The sequence below is a fragment of the Petromyzon marinus genome, chromosome 7 (assembly GCF_048934315.1).
Source record: "Petromyzon marinus isolate PM22_M1 ecotype Great Lakes invasive population chromosome 7, UKy_Petmar_22M1.pri1.0, whole genome shotgun sequence".
NCBI classification, from domain to species: domain Eukaryota; kingdom Metazoa; phylum Chordata; class Hyperoartia; order Petromyzontiformes; family Petromyzontidae; genus Petromyzon; species Petromyzon marinus.
Genome location: NC_133673.1, coordinates 16,320,869 through 16,344,315, shown reverse-complemented (window position 1 = coordinate 16,344,315; position 23,447 = coordinate 16,320,869). Strand labels below are relative to the sequence as shown.

Genomic DNA, 23,447 nt, shown 5'->3' with positions numbered 1-23,447 from the left:
CGGCGGTACCGTCGAGATAAATTAGTTGCCGCGGTTGGGGGCGGGGGGGGGAGGGGCGCTGCCGTGGGGGTAGTGGTGCTGGAATCGCAATCCAGATGTTGCCGGTTCGATCTCCCGGCGCGGCAGTTTAAACAACGGTGCAAGTTTCTTAAATCCCTCGGCCTTGGTCCACCCCGCAGTATAAATGGGTGCACCGCAGTCGATCTACTGCTTGTGAGCGGTGGGATAAAGTGGTGGGTACTACCACAGCTTTCCGATGATATCTGATCAGCGTAGAAAAGTATGCCAAAGTAGCTCTCCAGAGCTCTCCAGAGCTCTCGCTAGTGAAGGCCCTCCCGTCAGCAGTAACGCTAGCGAGCCATTGTCGGGCTGCGCCTCGAACCTTTCCCTCACTGCGCCACGGCTCAGGTGTCCGTGTGACACAGACCGTGGGGGAATCAGTCCGGGCAGGGGCCGCGAGCAGGTGGACGGTACGACGCCATCACTACGGCAACGAAAACACTCGCCACTGCAGCCAAGGTCGCTCTCCATGGCTGACGGAACAAGTGTCCTCGACTCTTACCTCTCTCTCACCTCTTCCTCTCTCTCTCTTAACGCTACCTCTCTCTCTCTCCTGTCCCTCTCTCTCCTCTCTCTCACCTCTCTCTCACCTCTTCCCCTCTCTCTTACCCCCCCCCCCTCTCTCGTCTCCATCGCCCTTCCACCCTGCCCAAACTATTATTCCTATAATGAGCAAACCCTCCCCCACCACCACCTCCGACCGCCACCGCTGTGTATCCTATCAGCACTTCACAGGCAGCGACCGTGACTGTCGGAAGGGCACGGGGAAAGAGAATATAAAATTTGCCGCACTGTTGGAAGAGATAAGCCTGCCGTGCGTGCGCCCTCCTGGAGTGACGTGCGCGGGAGCGCGGCTCGATAACTTGCGCATCTCGCCATGACGCGGGGATAGGATTTCCCGGATTTAAAAAAGTTCGTACAATATCCGCCGCAGGAAATTTTCACGGTCGCGCGCCGCGAGCACACATGCGAGACAACGTCGCACCTCCCGGACGGCTTCGGATGAGAGGCCCACAATGCGCTTCCGCTGCCCCCGTTGCTGGCAGGAAGTGCTGCCCCATCTTGCACGACCCACAATGCCCCGGGACCGCCGTCTTGAGCTGCGAAGGCCGGCAGCGCCATGCCGGCTCCGTGACGATGATGCTGTTGGTAGTTGTCCGCCGGATGCTGACCGTGATGACTCTGATTGTGCTGATGCTGCTGATGCTGCTGCTGCTGATGATCAAAGTGACCTCCTCGCGGGGAGGCGGGCGGCGGAGTCTGCGGCGGGGGCGGAAGCCGGGGGAGCAGTAGGGAGGGGGCAGGCATGGTCGTGGGGGGCCGCCGAAGACCCCCGCCCGCGGTCGCGGCCGAAACGAGCGCGAACGCGTCGTCCAGGAGCGAGTGCATGCGCCTGCGCGCCTCCTCGATCGACGGCTGCTGGGGGGCGACCGGAGACTCCGCCGGGGTCCCCGGCGGGACCGGAGTCCCCAGCGGGGCCGGGGTCCCCAGCGGGGATGGGGTCCCCAGCGGGGATGGGACCTGCGACGGCGGCCCCTGGGAGCCGGGCGTCCCCGCGGCCCGGGGACTTACGGCCTCGCTGCTCGCGGGGTCGGAGGGCGAGCCGGCGGTCGCGGGGGCCGTCACGGCATTCTCGGACGACGCTGTGTCTGCCTCAGACTGACAAAGACAAAGATCCACCGTATAGCCTTCAACAGATTGCTAGGGCAAGTGCCGTTAGCGAGTAGCACCATGGAAGGCCGGCACGGCACATGAAGGGGTGGGTGGCCAACACCATCCTCATCCTTAATTTTCTCTCCGATGCTGATGTATTACACACTGCTCCAGGTACTGCACGCTGCGCTGACCACTGCACTTCCCACCCCAAACTGAACACACGCCACCTCTGGATTACAAGTCCAGGGTACTAACCATAACGCCAGTTACACCGGTTAAATCAGCAGGTACCAGGTGCCTCCCTCGCGCCGCGTCAGCACCGCGCTCCGGCGGACACGCTCACAGTTTGATATTCAAGTCAGCATCACAGCCGACACTGGCGGCTTGATTTATTACCTGTCATGTGCCACAGCCTTCAAGGCTGGTAAGCCTTGGTGAGATGACCGTTATGGATTCTACCAAAGCGCACGAACTCACACACACGCACACACCAGAAACTAAAAACACACGAGGGGGAGGGGGACCACCCCTCTGCTACTGAAGGCTCAGCTCCACACATTTGTTCTAAATTGCGATCAAGTCAAACAGTGCAGGTGCAATACTTAACGCTGCAATGGTTTGATGTTAACTACCTCGCCTGGTGTGCAGGAGGTCGTGGGTTCAATCCCGACCCTGACGCCTGCTGCTGCTGTATATTTGGAGTTGACGATGTCTTTCTCACCATGGTCGCGTGGGTTTTTCTCCGGGTCATCCGGGTTTTCCACTCCACGTTTGGAATCAACATGCATTTAGAGCATGTGACTGTTACAAATTTACACATGCTGATGGTCAGCTATCATTTGTCGCCAGATCGCGATACGGGGCTGCTGGCACTGCCCTGCCCGTGGGTGACCTCTGCGGCAATGTCGCCACCTCAGCTGGTTGTGTTCACCAGGCTCAAGGCCTTGTAGGGGGGAGTGGTGGCACGATGGGGGATCGAATTGCGGCGAGTGAGTACTCGGTGCGACGTGACAGAGCCAGCACGCAGGGAAGACAAAGGCGGTCAGGCGCGGTGCTCACCGCACCACCACCTCATTAGCCTCGTTGGTGCTAGCTGACAGCACTTTCCCCACCGACCAGCGCGGTGAAGTATGGTCAAACGACCTTCAGAACTGACGTGGCGTTAGGAGGTCTTTCATCCAGCAGTGGAGTGACAGAGTGCTCTCTGGGTAACGAGGCCCTAGTTGTGGGAGTCGCAATACAAAGAGCCCGATGGCCCCCGTCCGGCACGTCGCAGATTCGGAGCGAGGGGCACGCACGGCCCTTGGTCAGTCCACTGCTGGGTGAGGGCCCTCTCCGTGGCGCTCACCGCGTAGGCGGCGTTGGTGAGCGGCCGGCTCGAGCCATCGTTGTCAGAGGGCAGCAGCTGCTCCTGGTCGGTGTCGCTGCGCTCCGCCCCGGCGCGCCTCCTCCTGCGGGAGCCGCGAGCCCTGGTGCTGCACGGGGGGGAGCGGAGTGGGGGTTGAGGGATGCCCACCGGTCAAACGTTTTCTAAAACGCGAACGCGTGTCGTCGACTGGGGCGGCAGAGAGGTGGTGGCGCGCTGGTAATGCTCGCACCTCACGGCAACAAGCGCCTGGGTTAGATTTCCGACTTACTACGTGTGGAGTTTCTATGTCCTCTCCGCCTGTCGTGCTACGGTTTCTTCCGAGTCTTCCGGTTTTAAACGCACATGCACACACACGCGCACACACGCGCACACACACACACGCGCGCACGCACACACACGCACACACACACATGCACGCACACGCACACAGACACGCGCGCACGCACACACACACGCACAGCGGGACTGGTATTGGGGCGAGGGGGTCTCGTGTGCGAGGCTGCGTCGCTATTAGGGACGCGCTACTGGAGACTGGCCACATTCATCAAAGCGCTGCCCACTAGAGAGTCGATTTGATTTGTTTACCCAGGAAAGCATCACAGAGTCTCGAGACTCTTCTTTGAGGATCCTGCATTGTGATGTTCGGCCTCTGCAATGAGGCACTGAGAAGCACTCTCTGCTCACTCGCCCAGAGCGCCCCCAGCGCTCGCTCACCCGCTCCCTCGCCTGCCTCAATCATCCACGAAACAAACCCCGCGGTTGTTGTGCTGCGTGCGTTTATTTTGCTCCCTCTTGCTCAGTGAGCGATCAAGCGGGCAGGCGGGCGGGCGGGCGGGGGGGGGCCATTGAACTCGTGGGTAAGAGAGCCAGCGGGCTGGCGGGCGGGCGGGCGAGTGTGGGCGAGCGAGGTGGCAGGCGAGCGAACGCGTAGATAGGTGAGCGGGCAGGTGAGCGAGCGGACAGATGAGCCAGTAAGGCACCGCACCCTCTGGGCTCCACGAAGACGTCGGGGAGCAGCGAGGCGGGGTCGAGCACGCGGTCGATCTCCCTCTGCGCTCGCCGCGCCGAGTCGTCCCGCGCCGACCTCCTCCGGGCCGAGCCGTCGCCGGCGCTCGCCTGCCCCTGGGCCTTCTCTCTCCTCCTCTTCTTCCTCTTCTGCTGCTGCTGCTGCTCCAGGGTCGAGTCGGGCTGACGTTCGTAGGGCGACAAGAACCAAAAAATAGAAGCGCTGAGTGCATGCGTGCGTACGGGTGTGCGCGTGCAAGTGTGTGCGCGTGTGTGAGTGTGCGCGAGTGTGCGTGTGTGAGTGTGCGCGAGTGTGCGTGTGTGAGTGTGCGCGAGTGTGCGTGTGTGAGTGTGCGCGTGTGTGTGCGTGCGTTGCATTGTTTGCTCGCGTTCTGCTCTCAGACACAGCCGCCGTATTCTGCCGAATGGCGCGATCCCGACCGCCGCTCGCAGCGGGCAGCACAAAGCACGTGTCACGGTTCAGCAGTTATTGTTTGTGTAGCTAACGACAGCAGTGATAAATAAAAATAATAATAGAGTATTTTTAGAATGCGGCGAACTGGCCGGAGGCTCGTGGCGCCAAGCGGCCAACAAAGTGTGGTACCAGCCGCTCGGGTGGCCTCTAAAGTCGTCAAATACGTCTCGAGACAACTCACCAATTCATAGACAAACTAATACACAAAAACTGAATCCACATAAGGAATCGTTCATGAATCTGCATCATGTTCCCGTCCCAGAAAGTCGCTAGATTTGTTGCTCATCGCTTGAAGGTAAGCTCGAGAATTGCTCCGTGTCGACTCACAGCACCTTACGTCGCATCTCATCCCCAGCTGCAGTCCAGCCGAGGGGACCCCCAGGGGCAGCCGTCACTGTGTGCGGCACACGGTGAATGCAGCACCGTCCTGCAAGTGAGCTCAGTCTGTCAATTGGAGACGATGTTGCGATGCGGTGTTTCCCAGTAATTTGCGAGTAATTTGTCAAACGTGGAAAATCCAGGATCTGACACGGGTACACATGGCCTCCTCTATTCCATTGAGGGTCATCTTGGCTAGGATGCAGCAGGGCATCGGAATGGTTAAGATGAGATATGGATACAATGCACAAGCGGCCTTTAGAGGCTCGGCAAAACTAAAAAAAGCCTCAGGATCTTGAGACTAAATAAATGGTTCAAATTGGCGACAGCCAGGGTCGCGCTCGTGGTGAACTCGGTGATGCGTCCTCACCGCCCGCGTCGCCAGCTCCATTTTCTGGGCGTCCCGGGCGGCCGGGGTTATCGGCGGAGTCTGCTGGGGAGAGCGCGGGGAGCGCGAGGGAGGAGAGCGCGGGGAACGTGGGGGAGGAGAGCGCGGGGAGAGCGGCGGAGGAGAGCGCGGGGAGAGCGGCGGGCGGGCTGGCTCCCGCGTATCCGGGAGAGGCCGGAGCGAGATGAGCTGGATAGGGGGCTGTCTCTGCGCGTGAGTGCGAGCACGCGAATGCGAGCGGGAGCGCGAGCGTGAGCGCGACGTGTCCCGGCTGCCGCCACGGGCCGGCCACGTCACCCCTCCTCCTGCTCTCCCTGAGTCGTCCAGCAGAGAGGACGACCTCACGCTCCACTCCGAGCCTGCGGACAACGGAAGACAAGGGGTTTTTTTTAGTTTGGCAGTGTTAACCTCCAGCGTCGGCCGATGGTGGAAATTCCACGTTCCTATCGTGTGGGCCGCTGTGGACACGCACAGCGTGGGGAAGCCCTCATGCAGCAGCGGATTTGCAGAGCGGGCAGCACACGTCACCGTTACGCTGGGACGGGCGATGACGACGGTACCGCCCCCCCCCCTCACCCAGGCGTCCGTTCCTCAGCGGCGTCTCGTGGGACCCCGGAGAAACCCCGGTGTCTCCCCGCCCGGCGCTCAGCTCCGACTCCGTGTCGGATGGCTCCACCCTAGCGCACAGCATCACAGGAGACACCGCGGCAAAGATGGAGACCCCCTGTGCCGCAGTTGCCGAGCTCAGCGCGCCAAAAGCCCAAAGCGCCGAGCGGGGAGGTGTTTTTCACGGCGTGGGTTGTCGTGGTTGTGCCGCTCCCCTGTGCCAAGTGTTTTCAGGCCGTACTGCAGGCTATTCGGCGCGACGTCACTACTGTCCAGACCACGTGAAGAACGCCACAAAGACAAAGCCCCCCCCCCCCCCCCTGTGGAGTTAGAAGCAAGTGCTGTTAGTGAGCACCTATGATGGGTGAGACGGAGTAGCACGACGGAGTTGATCCGTACGAGCGTGACGTCGCGCTGGGCAATGTGGCCTACAGTGAGGGAAAAAAAGTATTTGATCCCCTGCTGATTTTGTACGTTTGCCCACTGACAAAGAAATTATCAGTCTATAATTTTAATGGTAGGTTTATTTGAACAGTGAGAGACAGAATAACAACAACAAAAAATCCAGAAAAACGCATGCCAAAAATGTTATGAATTGATTTGCATTTTAATGAGGGAAATAAGTATTTGACCCCTCTGCAAAACATGACTTAGTACTTGGTGGCAAAACCCTTGTTGGCAATCACAGAGGTCAGACGTTTCTTGTAGTTGGCCACCAGCTTTGCACACATCTCAGGAGGGATGTTGTCCCACTCCTCTTTGCAGATCTTCTCCAAGTCAATAAGGTTTCGAGGCCGAACCTTCAGCTCCCTCCACAGATTTTCTATGGGATTAAGGTCTGGAGACTGGCTAGGCCACTCCAGGACCTTAATGTGCTTCTTCTTGAGCCACTCCTTTGTTGCCCTGGCTGTGTGTTTTGGGTCATTGTCATGCTGGAATACCCATCCACGACCCATTTTCAATGCCCTGGCTGAGGGAATGAGGTTCTCACCCAAGATTTGACAGTACATGGCCCCGTCCATCGTTCCTTTGATGCGGTGAAGTTGTCCTGTCCCCTTAGCAGAAAAACACCCCCAAAGCATAATGTTTCCACCTCCATGTTTGATGGTGGGGATGGTGTTCTTGGGGTCATAGGCAGCATTCCTCCTCCTCCAAATACGGCGAGTTGAGTTGATGCCAAAGAGCTCCATTTTGGTCTCATCTGACCACAACACTTTCACCCAGTTGTCCTCTGAATCATTCAGATGTTCATTTGCAAACTTCAGACGGGCATGTATATGTGCTTTCTTGAGCAGGGGGACCTTGCGGGCGCTGCAGGATTTCAGTCCTTCACGGCATAGTGTGTTACCAATTGTTTTCTTGGTGACTATGGTCCCAGCTGCCTTGAGATCATTGACAAGATCCTCCCGTGTAGTTCTGGGCTGATTCCTCACCGTTCTCATGATCACTGCAACTCCACGAGGTGAGATCTTGCATGGAGCCCCAGGCCGAGGGAGATTGACAGTTCTTTTGTTTCTTCCATTTGCGAATAATCGCACCAACTATTGTCACCTTCTCACCAAGCTGCTTGGCAATGGTCTTGTAGCCCATTCCAGCCTTGTGTAGGTCTACAATCTTGTCCCTGACACCCTTGGGGAGCTCTTTGGTCTTGGCCATGGTGGAGAGTTTGGAATCCGATTGATTGATTGCTTCTGTGGACAGGTGTCTTTTATATAGGTAATAAGCTGAGATTAGGAGCACTCCCTTTCAGAGTGTCATCCTAATCTCAGTTCGTTACCTGTATAAAAGACACCTGGGAGCCAGAAATCTTTCTGATTGAGAGGGGGTCAAATACTTATTTCCCTCGTTAAATTGCAAATCAATTTATAACATTTTGACATGCGTTTTTCTGGACTTTTGTTATTCTGTCTCTCACTGTTCAAATAAACCTACCATTAAAATTATAGACTGATCATTTCTTTGTCAGTGGGCAAACGTACAAAATCAGCAGGGGATCAAATACTTTTTTTCCCTCACTGTACATGGGGGTGATGTCGCACTGTCCTCTCTCCGTGTGGTGCTGTGAAGAAGGACCGTTGCCCGAAACGTCGCCTGTTATCAATTCGCTCTCTTCAAGGCCACGCCGTTTTTGACGGGTGCACCGCTAACAACGCGGCAGTACCGGCAAAGAATTCGCTTAATTTTGTAACCGCGCCGGAGAGTTTTCGGATTTTTACGGCGCTCCACGCCGAGCCGTGCTGGTGCCGCCGTTGCCGCGGTTACCGTCCGTTCTTGCCGCGCAGTTTGTTCCGCTGCGGCGTGTGGCTGCGTGACGAGGGCGTCTCCTTGGCGACCGAGGGCGAGCGCGACACCCCGGCCATGACCTTCACGGGGGTCGCGACCTCCTGGTCTATGCGCAGGTCCGAGCCGATGGTCTTCTTGGCGTAGTCGAAGCCCTGCACGCTCTGTCGCGCGCGCCGATCGTTGCGGGTGAAGTCGTGGGTTCGCCGCTCGTCGCGGGGAGACTCTAAACGCTGCGCTGTGGTATTTAAGCGACGCGACATTGTTGAAGATCCGGCGACGTGGTCGGACGGTGGTGGGGCATCGCGTGACGGCGTTGCGGTCCGAGTTTTACCAAATTTGAAAAATTACTCAATTGGAATCGCGCTGCAGCAGCAATCGTCGCCCCCTGCTGTGAAACCACCACCGCCACCACGACCGCCGCCACCACCACCACCACGACCGCCGCCACCACCACCGCCACCACCACCACCACCACCGCCACCACCACCGCCACCACGACCGCCACCACCACCACCACGACCGCCACCACCGCCACGACCACCACAGCAGCAGCAGCAGCGGGGCTGTGTCTGTGAGGCACAGCGGCGCCTTCCTGCACCATCATCGCCCTGCGCCAGGACCACGTCTACTCAATTATTGATATTAAATTATTATGATTAGTCAAATAAGTATGTACACTGTACACTAACAGTACATTGTTCACGAATTTGTCAATTGTATGCTAAGTAGCACTCATTGTACATTGTATGCTAATGTACATAATGTATTACTTTACACATTGCATGCTAATTGTGTATTATACGTATAAACCATGGTACAAAAATTACTTATTTAAAGATTACTGTACACATGGCAAATTGTATCCTTATCGTTTACTGATTGCACAGTGTACCACCAGACTGATTGTACAGTGTACCGCCAGACTGATTGTGCAGTGTACCACCAGACTGATTGCACAGTGTACCACCAGACTGATTGCACAGAGCACCACCAGACTGATTGTGCAGTGTACCACCAGACTGATTGCACAGAGTACCACCAGACTTATTGTGCAGTGTACCACCAGACTGATTGTACAGTGTACCACCAGACTGATTGCACAGTGTACCACCAGACTGATTGCACAGTGTACCACCAGACTGATTGTACAGTGTACCACCAGCCTGATTGCACAGTGTACCACCAGACTGATTGCACAGTGTACCACCAGACTGATTGTACAGTGTACCACCAGACTGATTGCACAGTGTACCACCAGACTGATTGCACAGTGTACCACCAGACTGATTGCACAGTGTACCACCAGACTGATTGGACAGTGTACCACCAGACTGATTGCACAGAGCACCACCAGACTGATTGCACAGAGTACCACCAGACTGATTGCACAGTGTACCACCAGACTGATTGTACAGTGTACCACCAGACTGATTGTGCAGTGTACCACCAGACTGACTGCACAGAGTACCACCAGACTGATTGCACAGTGTACCACCAGACTGATTGCACAGTGTACCACCAGACTGATTGTACAGTGTACCACCAGACTGATTGCACAGTGTACCACCAGACTGATTGTACAGTGTACCACCAGACTGACTGCACAGTGTACCACCAGACTGATTGTACAGTGCACCACCAGACTGATTGTACAGTGTACCACCAGACTGATTGTACAGTGTACCACCAGACTGATTGCACAGTGTACCACCAGACTGATTGTACAGTGTACCACCAGACTGACTGCACAGTGTACCACCAGACTGATTGTACAGTGCACCACCAGACTGATTGTACAGTGTACCACCAGACTGATTGCACAGTGTACCACCAGACTGATTGTGCAGTGTACCACCAGACTGATTGTGCAGTGTACCACCAGACTGATTGTGCAGTGTACCACCAGACTGATTGCGCAGTGTACGCTAAATGACAACGGGACGCTACATCTACATTGTGTGCTAATTGTACCTAACACACGCGAATTGTCCATCAACGCAGATTGCACCTCAACTAGTTGCACATTCTACGTCAAGTGTAGCTTGTACACAAGGTACACAATGCGTGTACAAGGTACACAATGTGTGTACAAGGTGCACAATGTGTACAATGTGTGTACAAGGTACACAATGTGTGTACAAGGTACATAATGTGTACAAGGTACACAATGTACACAATGTGTGTACAGGGTACACAATGTGTGTACAAGGCACACAATGTACACAATGTGTGTACAAGGTACACAGTGTGTGTACAAGGTACACAATGCGTGTACAAGGTGCACAATGTGTGTACAAGGTACATAATGTGTGTACAAGGTACACAATGTGTACAATGTGTGTACAATGTACACAATGTGTGTACAAGGTACACAATGCGTACAATGTGTGTACAAGGTACACAATGTGTGTACAAGGTACACAATGCGTACAATGTGTGTACAAGGTACACAATGCGTGTACAAGGTGCACAATGTGTGTACAAGGTACACAGTGTGTGTACAAGGTACACAATGTGTACAATGTGTGTACAAGGTACACAATGTGTGTACAAGGTACACAATGCGTACAAGGGCGACGGCGAGGTGCCGCGTCTAGGCATCTGCTGTAACCGTTCCACTGTTCGCCAAGCGCCGTCGCCCTCCCGGCCTCGTGGTGATCGACTGAGCGGGCACTCATGCATACGACGCTTTCGTCGGCCCGCTGCTGGATGAGGGCCTCCTCACTCTCTCCGGGGTAATTTGATTGTCCATCGCCGCCGCGGTCACCGCGCGGTGTTTGGTGACGGAGGGGAGCAAAGCCGTGGGAGCGTAGAAGTGCGGTGCAACAGCAGGTTTTGCCGCGCCGCCCTCTCCTGCCCACCACGTAGCCCGGCATCAGCCAATAGCAACCTGTTTGTGCGCACTGGTCGCCCATCACAGCGCTGTCCAGGCTCAACGTTGCTTAGCTTCTGATGCGATCGGGTGATTTGGTCAGATTAATCCATTAATCCATTCATATCATAATTAATTATAATAATTATTTATAATAATTGAAATCAAACAATCGTCCAGGTCAAACGAGCGACGGGACGGCGCTCGTCTCCTGCGTAAGCCCCAAGCCAGTGGTGGAAATTCCACAGTCGTATGGCAGGGTGCAGTGTGTGCACAGAACAACCAATTGACACCTGACTAATTGACGCTCAAGACTTGATGGGTATCGCGTCGACGAGGCGGCAAGGGATTCCAGTGAAGGGGTTAACAAGAGAGGAGGAGAAGGATCCATCAGGGTCTACAAGTTGTTACCTCGACCTCTGACCTTGGGGGGTCAGCATCCCCCTCCCCCTGGTCCAGGGAGACGCTGCTCTGTGCAGCAGTGGAAGAAGCAACGGGCGACCGTGATCACAGCCACACTCACGGCAGTCGTCACTCCACCACCAGCGCCGTCGTCATCAGCAACAGCATCATCAGTAGCGACGCATTACGATCACCACCATCATTCACACCATCATCATGGTAATCATGATGATCATCATCATCAGTATCATCATCATCACGAACATCGTATCATCAGCAGCAGCACCAACAACAGCAGCATCATTTGCAGTCGCCAGGCCTCCCACCCTGTCTGCCTGTCCCCCGCTCGCTGCGATGAGTGGGGGGCGGAGATGTTGGCTCGGGTAAAACAACGCGGAGGCGCTGTAGCCGAGGGGATGGGGACGCGAGACGGCTTCAGTGTTCCTCGTAAAGCTGGGGGGGGGGTGCCACCTAAATCTTCGCCAGCGGCTACTGCCATGGAGTGGTCGGTACTGGGCACACGAGGGGCAGTGACACAGCTATCGAGTAGCGTGCAGGCGGTGCAACTGCACAGGGTCCCGCAGGCCGGAGGGGTCCAGGCGCCAGGGCCACGGATGGGACAGGAGGGGGGGGGGGGTGGCGGTGCCGCCCCCCGACTGACCTTTGCCCTGTGGATGCGGCTCATGGTGTCGGCCTTGAAGTCCATGCGGTTGGAGCGGCAGAGCTTCCAATAGAGCACCGAGGAGAGCGCCAGCGCCAGCGCCGCGGGCACCACCACGGCCGCGATGATCCACAGGCTTCCCGCGCCCCCCACGGGCGCTTGGCTCGGGGACATCAGCTGCATCACCGCTGATGGGAAGAGGGTTGGACACCGGGTGAGGTACACCGCGCGCCTGTCTGTGGTGGTGCGTTCCCAGCGGTGGTGCGTAGAGCTTTACCCACAAATCAACATATCGCACGCGGGGAAATAGTTTTACCACCAAATACGTTTGCCTGACTTAAAGATAGAAACGAACATCCCCCGTGCAGCCTTAACGGGCGGTTGGAGCAAGAGCTGCTAGCCAGCAGCACCAATGAAGGCCGGCACAGAACACGATGGGGAGGGTAGCAATCCCCAATGATGATGTTTACACGCCAAACCAGGTACACATTTGAGGATAAGTCGATCTCGAGGAGGGCCAAGACCGGTTCAGATAATCATCACCGGTGGCGACCACGAACAAGAACTGGAGTCTCATCGGGTTCGGAGCGCCGCGCGCGAGCCAACCGCTACGCCGCCGCTCCCCGGCAACGCAACAATCCGCCTGGCGCCGTCCCAGCGAGCCGACCGCATCGCTCCGTCTCCGCCGCGGACGTCTTCTCTCGCGCCGCGTTCTCTCTCCTTCGGCCGCCGTTCCGTCGCGAGCCTCGACCGGACCCGCGTCCCCGCGACGCTCGGCCGCGAGCGGCGCCCCCCGACGACGCCGACCGACCTCGCGGTAGCCGCGAGCGGCCGCGGGGTGAGAGCTCCGCGCGTCACGTACGCGCGGCGAGCGAGAGGACGCGGCGGCCCAGCGCCAGCGCCGCCGTCTGCTGGCTCACGGACGCCAGCAGCGCCACGGCGTCCAGGGCGGGGAGGTCTCGCCCGTCGAGCCGCGCGTAGTGCACCACGTCGGCGCGGTCGCCGCCGCCCACGCCCCGGCTGGCGTTCACCACCTGCTCCCAGAGCGCCGGGCGAGCACACAGAGAGGAGGCGGCGGTTCGCTCGCAGCGCCGCACGCAAGCGAGCGGTGTCAGTGCTGCTAGCGCCGTTAGCGGTGTTAGCGGTGCTGGCGGCGCTGGCGGTGTTTGCGGTGTTTGCTGGTGGGTGGGTGAGTCAGCAGAGGAGGGCACCAGGAGGAGTCTCGCGGTGAATATCTGACGGCGCCGCTGCCAGCGACTGATGGAAGTGGGCAGAGGTGGCGCTATGCGGTCCGTGGTTTGAGATTGGTGACCGCAGTCGCGCTGCGGGAGGATTCTTCAATTATCCACGGGCGTGGCGGGAGGAGGAGGCGGCCACTTCTGCTGCCGCTCGATACGGACCCGGAATCAGGAGTGGGGATTTAGCCGAGGGTTGGTCAGCAGGCGGGTTCAAGGAGTCGGGGTTAGGGGGGGTCAGGGATCAGGATCGGGGGGGGGGGGGGGTGGGGGGGGAGGGCGCTCGGGCGGGGGTCGCGCCTGTACGGTGAACCGCCCGTTGGTGGCGGCACGCCGCGTCCTCCGCGACGACGGCGCCGCGTCGCGCTCCGCCCGGGCGTAGAGCGACGCGAGGCGACGCTCCATGTCGGCCGCGAAGCCTCGCACGTCGCGAAGCGTCGCGTCCGTCACGTCCAGCAGCACTGGCGGTGACACGGGAAGGGGGGGGGGGCGACAGACAGTGCGACCCTTGCACCGTGACGCAGCGCCCTCGCGCGGCGTCGCGCACGGGCTCCGGGTCGCTGGTAGCAGCCGCGGCCACAGCGAGGGGTATGATGGATGTTGTGTGCCGGGTGTGGAAATATTTTCTGGGTTCGCAAAGAGTTGCGGTGCCGCCCTGCCGCTGCCAGTGGAAAGGAGCTCAGAGAGGCCCTCTGGATGGCATGTTTGGCCTCCTCTTCTACTGACCAGGCATCTTTGAAAGAGGTGCGAGTCTCCACACGTGACCCCATCACGTGCCACCTGTCGCACCTGGCACACCACATCCAGTATACCTCTCGGCACGGCCGTGCTTGTTACGCACACGTCACCAACTCCGCTCTACCAACGACCCGGAAAATATTCGGTGACAAGATAGACTTGCTGAGGGAGCTGCCTGGGTGATAGGGTCTAGTGCAGAGGTCAAGGGTTCAATCTCCCTCCGCGGCAGTTGGGCCAACGGTGGAAGTTTCTGAAATCCCCCTCGCTGCCTCTGTCCACCCAGCGGCATAAACGGGTTCCCACGACAGTTAACCTAAGATGGGCAGGTCACGCCGCGTGGTGGGGTGGAGTGTCGGTACGCCCGTCTTCTCCAAGGCATCTGGCCTAGTGTGGAAGAGTCGTTCAAATTCCCGCGCGAGGGGCTCTCACCGAGCTCCCTCGAGTGGAGGCGTGAGCGAGCTATTGCAGCGCTGCGCCTTTACCCCCGTCCGTCTGTTATTGCGGATCGTACATCATGTTGCTGACTCGCCAATAAACCTTCATTAGGGGTGGCGCGACTTGGCATCGATTGTCAGGGTAACCTCGTTATGGACGTGCGGTGCGCAGCACACGGACGGGTTATTGAGCAATAAGCGCCGTGCCGAAAATAGTCTCCGTGCGCCTATTTTATATAAAGCGGAAAGAGGGCGCATTACGGAGGATATAAACACCACCATCGCCACCATCACCACCACTTCCACCACCATCATCGTCATCATCATCCCCGGGGCACTCAGATAATGCGAGGTGCATTATGGACCGGCTCTTTAGACGGCGTCTCGGAAGAGCTCGTGAACAATTTATGATTTGAGCGATGAAGTCGCGGCATGGAAAAAAAAACGGACGTTTGCTGATGTGTTTTAAAAAATGTAATGACCAACGCAGACTGCGCCGTGAAACCCGGGGCCGTCCGAAATGAGATGCTTGAAACTTTCCTGAACGAGAAAGCAAAAAAAACTTTCAAATCACAACCGGGATGCTCCGACCTCACCCCAGGGTGACCTCACGTGTGTGAGAACACGTCAGGCTGACCTCACCGCACACGTGTGTGAGAACACGCCAGGGTGACCTCACCGCACACACGTGTGTGAGAACACGCCAGGGTGACCTCACTGCACACGTGCGTGAGAACACGCCAGGGTGACCTCACTACACAGGCGTGTGCGAACACGTCAGGCTGACCTCACCGCACACGTGTGTGAGAACACGCCAGGCTGACCTCACCACACACGTGTGTGCGAACACGCCAGGGTGACCTCACCGCACACACGTGTGTGAGAACACGCCAGGGTGACCTCACTGCACACGTGTGTGAGAACACGCCAGGCTGACCTCACTGCACACGTGTGTGAGAACACGCCAGGCTGACCTCACCACACACGTGTGTGAGAACACGCCAGGCTGACCTCACTGAACACGTGTGTGAGAACACGCCAGGCTGACCTCACCGCACACGTGTGTGAGAACACGCCAGGCTGACCTCACTGCACACGCGTGCGTGAGAACGCGCCAGGGTGACCTCACTGCACACGTGTGTGAGAACACGCCAGGGTGACCTCACTGCACACGTGTGTGAGAACATGCCAGGGTGACCTCACTGCACACGCGTGTGTGAGAACACGCCAGGGTGACCTCACTGCACAAGTGTGTGAGAACACGCCAGGGTGACCTCACTGCACACGTGTGTGAGAACACGTCAGGGTGACCCCACCGCACACGTGTGTGAGAACGCGCCAGGGTGACCTCACTCGAGGGCTATAACAGCCCAAGCGTCCAGCTGACGTCTGTTTTCTCAGTCTGGAGACTTTAAAGTTTCAATCTTCTCGTGGGTCAACACAGCTCGGGTGTGGAGCTACACGGCAAGAGCTCTTTCTGTCTGGGGCTATGAGAGTGTGTGTGGGTGAATGTTTAATTAGTGGCTGGCATGCGGTTTAGAGACTGATTAACTTCCCATTTGGAACCGAAAAACAAAGAGTGTTCAGTGACATCACTGCAGTGGAGTGGCTTTAGAAAGCCCCGGAGTGGCACCGCAGTGATGTCACTCACTGTGGTTTTGCTCGTTAAGGAAGCTTCATTCTGGTTCGGGACAAATGGCTCTCACAGCCTGGGGGATTGCGGATCTGTAGACCAGAGTGGGCATGTGGGGGTGTGAGGGTGTGGGGGTGTGGGCGTGTGGGGGTGTGGGGGTGTGGGGGTGTGGGCGTGTGGGGATGTGGGGGTGTGGGGGGGTCCAGGCTGGGGGCAGGGATCCGGCAGCAGTGGGGAGCAGGGGGGAGGGGCCCCGTACCTGTCAGTACCCAGAGCTGCCGGGTCCTGGCAGACGTGTCCAGGATGGGGTACTCGACGGCTACGCAGGGCGGGGGAGACACGGAGGCGACGAACATGAATGGGAAACGTCTTACGAGTGTGTCTGCACATGCGTCCGTCCGTCCGTGCATACGTGCATGCGCGCGTCCGTATGTCTGTGTCCGTGCGTGCGTCCATGTGTCCGTAAGTCCGTGCAGGCCGCTGTGAGGCGAGTTGACCCGGGAACCTCTTAAAAGGGGGGGAGAGGAGGGGGTAGAGGGGGGTCGAAGCTTAATCACCATGGGGGGGGGGGCATGGAGAGCAGGGGGGGGGACTTCAGGGGGGTTGGGTGGTGGTAGGGAGGGGGGTGGGGGGAAGAGACACCTGCCTGGGCTTTAAGGGCGATCTTCTCTGCCTCGGCTCCTGTGAAATAAAGCTCTGCTTTGAGCCTAAGCTGATTACACGTTAGCCAGGCGGTGGTGGTGGTAGCGGCGGTGGTGGTGGCGGTGGTGGAATCTGGCGAGGCGAGTCACGTGGTGTGATGGTGACTGAAGCGTGGCGGCAGCAGCAGTAGCAGGAGAGGTTTGGGAAGGAGTTTAAATCGCGTTTGCAGATTTTCTCTCGCGCATATCCCTGGCTGTGATTCAGCTGCCAGTGCGTTATTGTGTGTGCCCGCGTGAGAATGAATGGGAGAGTGGGTGAGCAAACGAGTTTGGGCGAGTGGGTGAGTGTGTGGGTGGGTGAGTGAGTGACCATATGAGTGTAACTCCGTGAGGGTGTTATTTGGGGAGCACCCTTACTCTAGCTGAATCAATGCTGCTGAAATGAATCACTCCCAGAAGTCCGTGCGGCTGATGGTTTGTGGAATGCAAATTTTTAAAGTAGAGACATATATAATGTTTCATTGTTTTCTTGTCTTGCATGAATACATACACTCGTGTGTGCACTTGTAGATGTCTATACATACAAGTGTTGGCAGCGGTCGTGTTGTGGGTTTCGTGTGCTGCGCTACGAACCCAGCCACCCCAATTCGATACCCGCTCACAGCCAATAACAGTGAAGAATGTCTGAACCAGTCCTGGGCATCCCCTAGGTGAAGTGTTAACATCGTCATTGGGGAAACAAAGACGGCCCGGCGTCGTGACGGTCCACACCACCCCCTCGTGCGCCGTGCCGGCCTTCACAGGTGCTTGCAAACAGCACTTGCCCCAACGGCGTGTTGAAGGCTATCTGGGCGGGCTTTGCCTGTGTGCGCATGTGAGTGAGTGTGTGAGGTCTCACTCCGAATCAGTCGAGCGGCAATATCTTTTCATCGGTTGCGTAACGCTGTGTGGAAGCTACCTGGTCTGTCGCTCCGCACTAAGCTTCAGGTCTTCTCGGCCACGGTCATTCCCTCCCTTCTCTACGCTTGCGAAACGTGGACCCCCCTAATGGAACATCTTCGCTGGTTAGAAACATTTAGGCTAGCCTGCCTACGATCCATCCTGGGTTTAACTAGGCTGGATTGTGTGAGGAGCTCACAAATCCTTGAAAGACCTGGGCAAGGTCCCATCGGTGAGCTCCTCCGGCAGGCAAGGCTGCGTTGGCTGGGTCATGTAGCCCGCATGCCCAGCCACCGCACGCCCAAACAGCTTTTGTTCGGCCGGATCGAGGGGGCTAAACGGGCGCGGCACGGGCTAGAGTGATGTGGTAGAGGAGGACGTGGAGTTGAGTGGACTTGCCGATGACTGGTACCAGCGGTGTCAAGATCGGCCTCTGTGGAGGAGGCTCGTGAAGGACGCTACTGGGCAGTTAGAGGCAGTCGCCCTCCAACAACAATGGAGGGCGGAGGAGCGACGCTCACAACAACGAGCGGAGCGCCGGGTGGCTAAAGCACAGCAGGTTGGCACAGTAGGGGCACAGGTGGTGCATCAGCCAGTCATCTCAGTCATCTCAGTCAGTCGACCCGTGGCACCTGGGTCTGCCCCGTGACCTCCTGCCAGCGGGCGTTCAACATTTCACGTGGCCTCAAGGTGCACATGGCCTGGCACAAGCGTCGTGGTGACGTCACCGCCACTTAGTGGCGAATGGCGGTTGTTGTTGGGTGTGTGTGTGTGAGTAAGTGAGTGTGTGAGTGAGTGCTGTGTGAGTGAGTGAGTGTGGGTGTGTGAGTGAGTGTGTGAGTGAGTGTGTGAGTGAGTGAGTGTGTGAGTGAGTGTGTGAGTGATGTGTGAGTGAGTGTGTGAGTAAGTGAGTGAGTGTGTGAGTGAGTGTGTGAGTGAGTGAGTGTGTGAGTGAGTGAGTGTTTGAGTGAGTGAGTGTGTGAGTGATGTGTGAGTGAGTGTGTGAGTAAGTGAGTGAGTGTGTGAGTGAGTGTGTGAGTGAGTGAGTGAGTGAGTGAGTGAGTGAGTGAGTGAGTGTGTGAGTGAGTCTGTGAGTAGAGTGAGTGATGTAAATATCTATAGATTATTATATTGTTGTGTTAAGTTTAAGTGTGATGGTTGTGCGTGAGTGATTGTGATGATGAATGCTGTACGCTCAGCAAGGGTGGTTGGCGGGTATCCCAGGTAGAATCCCAGCAGCGCTGCCGGGAGGAGACGGATCACCTCCGCCGCCTCCGATCCATTGAGGGGAGCGCCCTCTCGCCCCGCCACCGCCACCACGTACGTGAGCGTCACGTCCAGCGAGAGGGGGGGCACGCGCTCCGCGCTCAACACCTTCGCCCGTGGGGGCGGGAGGGGGGCAGGGGGGGGAGGAGGTGAGACACCGTCGTCGTCGTCGTCCTCAACGTGGCCGTGGTGCTCTCTCCGTAGGCTTTCCCGAGCCGTCGCCGTCCATCGCAGTCTCACGCACGAGCCGAGTCAATCGCTCCGTCTCCGCTGCGGACGCTCTCCCCGGGCGTCGTGTTTTCCCTCCTTTGGCTGCCATTCCACAGTCAGTCTCGACCGTCATCCCCGCCGGCAACGACGCCTCCCGACCCCGGCCCGCCCGCTGTACGGAGCCGGCGGCGCGGTGCCGCTGACCCGTGCACGTCCTGCGGTCCGCACGCCCCTCGTCCCGTCGGACGCGAGGGATGACGAGAGGCCGGCGGCGACGCGGCCACACGGGAGAGCCCGTTGAGGAATCTCGCGACAACGAGTCACTCGGGGGGGGTAGCGGGGGGCAGGAGCGGGGCCTTGGGGGGGGGGAGCGGGGCCTTGGTGGGGGGAGGAGTGGGGCCTTGGGGGGGGGGAGCGGGGCCTTGGGGGGGGGAGCGGGGCCTTGGGGGGGGGGAGTGGGGCCTTGGGGGGGGAGCGGGGCCTTGGGGGGGGGGAGCGGGCCTTGGGGGGGGGAGCGGGCCTTGGGGGGGGGTAGTGGGGCCTTGGGGGGGGGGAGCGGGGCCTGGGGGCGGGGGAGTGGGGCCTTGGGGGGGGGGAGCGGGCCTTGGGGGGGGGGAGTGGGGCCTTGGGGGGGGGAGCGGGGCCTGGGGGCGGGGGAGTGGGGCCTTGGGGGCGGGGAGCGGGGCCTTGGGGGGGGGAGCGGGGCCTTGGGGGGGGGGAGCGGGGCCTTGGGGGGGGGGGACATGAAGCCCGCGAGTACGCGGGCTTCATGCAGTGGCGTGCCGGGGGCATGCCGTCTCATTACTGATTCACGTAATCCCGACCCCCAGGTCACTGTGGCGAGAGATGGAGGGAGGCGGGCGACGGTGTTCGCCGCGCATCGCTCGATTCGTACAGTGGCCCCTTGGCCTGCCGTACCTACAGCTCCCACGTGGGCTACGTCTGTGTCGCACGGTGAAGCCCGCTTCTAGAACGTGCCACGTCGGCACGAGCCGTGCTCCATCTCCATGCCGTCGCCCTGCCTCATGGTTTTTGCGATGCCACGGTCCAACTCGCTCATACGCACGAGCCGATCGCGTCGCTCCGTCACGCAGAGCGCGAGTTGGAGGGCAGCTTGAGTTGGTCATTTATATATGAAGTGTCGATTCCACGATATACAAAGTTACACGAATTGGGCAGAAATACTTCCGATCGAGACTTTCCCAGAGTCAAAGGATCAAGATCCGCATTGCTGACAAAACCCAAAAGTCAGCATTGCCACCGCCTACGACACCTTTTATTGGTGGCGTCACTTCGCGTCGGCAAAATTGTGACCAAGAGGCAATCCGGACCGGGCCGTGAAGCGAGACCAGCCGCCGAGAATTCAGGCCGCGTCCAAAATAAAAATTCACGGCCCAACTCGAACCGAGGATCAATACGCACGAACGCGCCGACTCGCTAGGGTGACACCGAGTTGAAACCCCAGTCACGCGACCCGCGGAACGGCGCCGATTGAACTCGACAACGCGGCGACCAAGCGCTTGGCCGGCTCGGATAGCGCCCTCTGCGATTGCGGCCGCGATGAGGAGGAGGATGAGGAGGGAACACGGACGCAAGCGAGCGCCGTCTCACAAACCTGTGCCGTGACGATCCCCGGGGCGAGGGTGGGAGTGGGAGTCGAGGGGGAGGGGGCCGGGTCGCGGAGGGCCCAGGCGGCGGCGAAGGCCCTCGCCAGACGGGCCTCCAGCGCCTGGACGAAGCCGCAAAAGCGGATGTCGTCTTTCACCAACGCCAGCGCTGGGCGGTGAAACACGCGGAGACACCGGAGATGCACTCAGCGGCGAGCAACGCAGCGCCCAGACATGGGAGGGGCACTGGGCCAGTGGTGGTGGCAATTCTACATTCGTATAGCGGCTGCGGGGCCGAGGGGAGGGAGGGTCTATCCACTGACTTTCTTCAAAAAGTGGTGCTTGTTTTATCGACCCACGGAGTTATGGATGATGATGCACAAGCGGGATGAGAACTCGCATGCTTCCGATTGAGCGTTAAATTCGCAAACTTAATCAGCGATATGAGTAATTGTCAACAAGGGAGGTTCGTTCCTGTTTTTCTCTGTTCACATTTTAGCCAATGCTGACGATGAGCGGACAAACATCGTCAAGAGCGACGACGGTGACCGTGGGTGGCTGCACAGCAGGGACCGGGGCGCGAGATTTTTTACAACACGAAGAGGACTAAGCCGGGAACGGCGACGCTCACCGAGATACCCGCGTCGCGACCCGAGGGATTGCGGTGCGCTGACAGACAGCAAGACCACGTGGTAGTTGGCGATCCTGTACACTATCCATATGCTTCGTTAAACATACAACCAGACCTGCAAAGCAGAGGTCACCGGTTCCGCCTCCCGGCGCGGCAGCTGAAACCCCACGGCGTACAATGGGTTCACCGTAGGTAATCTCTGATCAGCAGGTCGCGTGCGGTGGGGTAAAGTGTGGGTGATTTCACCTCTTCCAAGACGTCTGATCAGCGTGGAAGAGCAGAACAAGTACCCCCGAGAGAAGAGCTCCCTCTTGCCGGCAGTGGCGGGAGCAGGCAATTGCAGGGCTGCGCGTTTACCATTTACCGGTCCATGTTTGGCAACCCCAAATATATTTACGCGCCCGGCACACCACGTCCAGTATCCGTCTCACTACGACCGCGGCGAGTACCAGTGACGCGCCACTTCTTGCCTACCGGCGACGAGCTCAGCCCTGGCCTGGGCCGTTCATCTTCGCATTCTCTGGCCGCAAAAGTTTTGTTACGTCCCTGGATTTCCCAGTAGCGTCACAGCGGGAGAGACAGAGCTCCATCAGCCCAGACGACGATGCGGCGTTGTGCCGTCCTCCCCTCTACTGGCATCGCGAGATATCCCTCTTCAGCCCACGACGCGTCCGCCGCGATGCATCGGACCTCGGAGGTGGCAGCGGCGACCCTTCCCCGTCGCTCACCTGTCGTGACCTGAAAGAGCGTCGGGTAGGACAGGTGCGGGTAGCCGGGGGGGTCCGTCACCCCCGTGACCCCGTGGCTCTTGAGCTCCCAGGCGACGCGCATGGAGCCATAGCGAGCCAGCGAGCCCGACACGGCCCACGCCGTGAGCGCCTGGCTCCCCACGACGGTGACGTAGGACACGTCCCACACGTCCGCACCGCGGGAGGAGGCCTTCAGGATGGCTTCCACCTGAGCGACGGGCGGGGGAGGGGCGCAGGGGGGGTTGGGGAGGGGGTGATCCCTCCGATTAGCACGGTTGGATACGTACGTACATACAGAATTGGGTGAAAACATCTTAATATGAGTAAGTGTTGGGAGCGCCGGATCTCCACCTGGCAGCCTTCCAGCTTGGTCTGTGGTTCCGACTCAGCGGTTGTGAGATGCAATTTGCATGAACGTTATTACTTATATAAAAAATACGAATCATAAAATAATTGAGGGAGGGAAACCTCCGAATGCAAACATCCGCACAAAGAACATTTACATGGTTACGCAGAATGCATTTGTCGGAGGGAAGAAAAATAATTGCAGAATAAAAAAAGTCACGTGGAAATCCGACACCCCCCAAACTCACCTGCACCACCGCATCCCCCTCACCCAGAGCCCCCCGCACAGCCCTCGCCAGCCCGTCCGCCACCCCCTCCCGAAACCCGCGGCTCAAGGGGTCCGTACCGGCAGACACCGTGACCCCTGCTCGGTGAGGGGAGTGGGGGGGGGGAAGGATGGGGGGCGGGGGAGTGGGAGGTGAGTTGGGGGGGTTACTTAGTCAATGGGCCGAGTGAAGACTTTGCTGCACGTGGACACACAATTACAGCAGAACGACCAATACCCCGTTAACGACTAATCGCTTAACGACGGGCCTCCATAGAGCCCAATGTGGTCGCTTACCGACCATTCTCTCCTGTTAACGACGGGCTTATGCCGAGCACGCAACCGTCAATTTTGGCCAATCGGCGAGCTCCAAAGCGGTCTGACCAGGCTTCGGCCAATCAGCGACGTCCATGCATGAGCGTTGGGACATTGTTTACATGCAATGCTATTGGAACGAATTAAGCCTTTAACGTGTATTTCCTATACTCGCTTAACGGCCAAATCACTTAATGACCGGTTTCGTGGAACCAACGACCGTCGTTAAGATGGGTTCTACTATATACACAATTAAACAATGCCCTTTAAGATGGTCGCTCTTT

The 23,447-nt window shown here is 58.3% G+C and overlaps 1 protein-coding gene across 2 annotated transcripts in view; it reads right to left on the bottom strand.

The window, feature by feature from the left end:
- LOC116940080 (uncharacterized) overlaps positions 1-23,447 on the bottom strand; it is a 75,820-nt gene that overhangs the window by 13,336 nt on the left and 39,037 nt on the right. Inside the window, exons 4-18 of one of the 2 annotated variants that reach the window (XM_032949393.2) lie at positions 22,832-22,947; positions 22,218-22,446; positions 20,867-21,027; positions 18,969-19,149; positions 16,455-16,514; positions 13,691-13,851; positions 13,018-13,189; positions 12,156-12,343; positions 8,200-8,381; positions 5,908-6,008; positions 5,314-5,690; positions 4,071-4,273; positions 3,065-3,191; positions 1,633-1,719; positions 1,046-1,320 (exon numbers count right to left, since the gene is read on the bottom strand). In XM_032949393.2, the coding sequence (XP_032805284.2) occupies positions 1,046-1,320; positions 1,633-1,719; positions 3,065-3,191; positions 4,071-4,273; positions 5,314-5,690; positions 5,908-6,008; positions 8,200-8,381; positions 12,156-12,343; positions 13,018-13,189; positions 13,691-13,851; positions 16,455-16,514; positions 18,969-19,149; positions 20,867-21,027; positions 22,218-22,446; positions 22,832-22,947 (2,620 nt within the window). Of the gene's footprint in view, positions 1-1,045; positions 1,720-3,064; positions 3,192-4,070; positions 4,274-5,313; positions 5,691-5,907; positions 6,009-8,199; positions 8,382-12,155; positions 12,344-13,017; positions 13,190-13,690; positions 13,852-16,454; positions 16,515-18,968; positions 19,150-20,866; positions 21,028-22,217; positions 22,447-22,831; positions 22,948-23,447 lie in introns of both variants that reach the window. The other variant, XM_032949391.2, reaches the window with a different exon arrangement.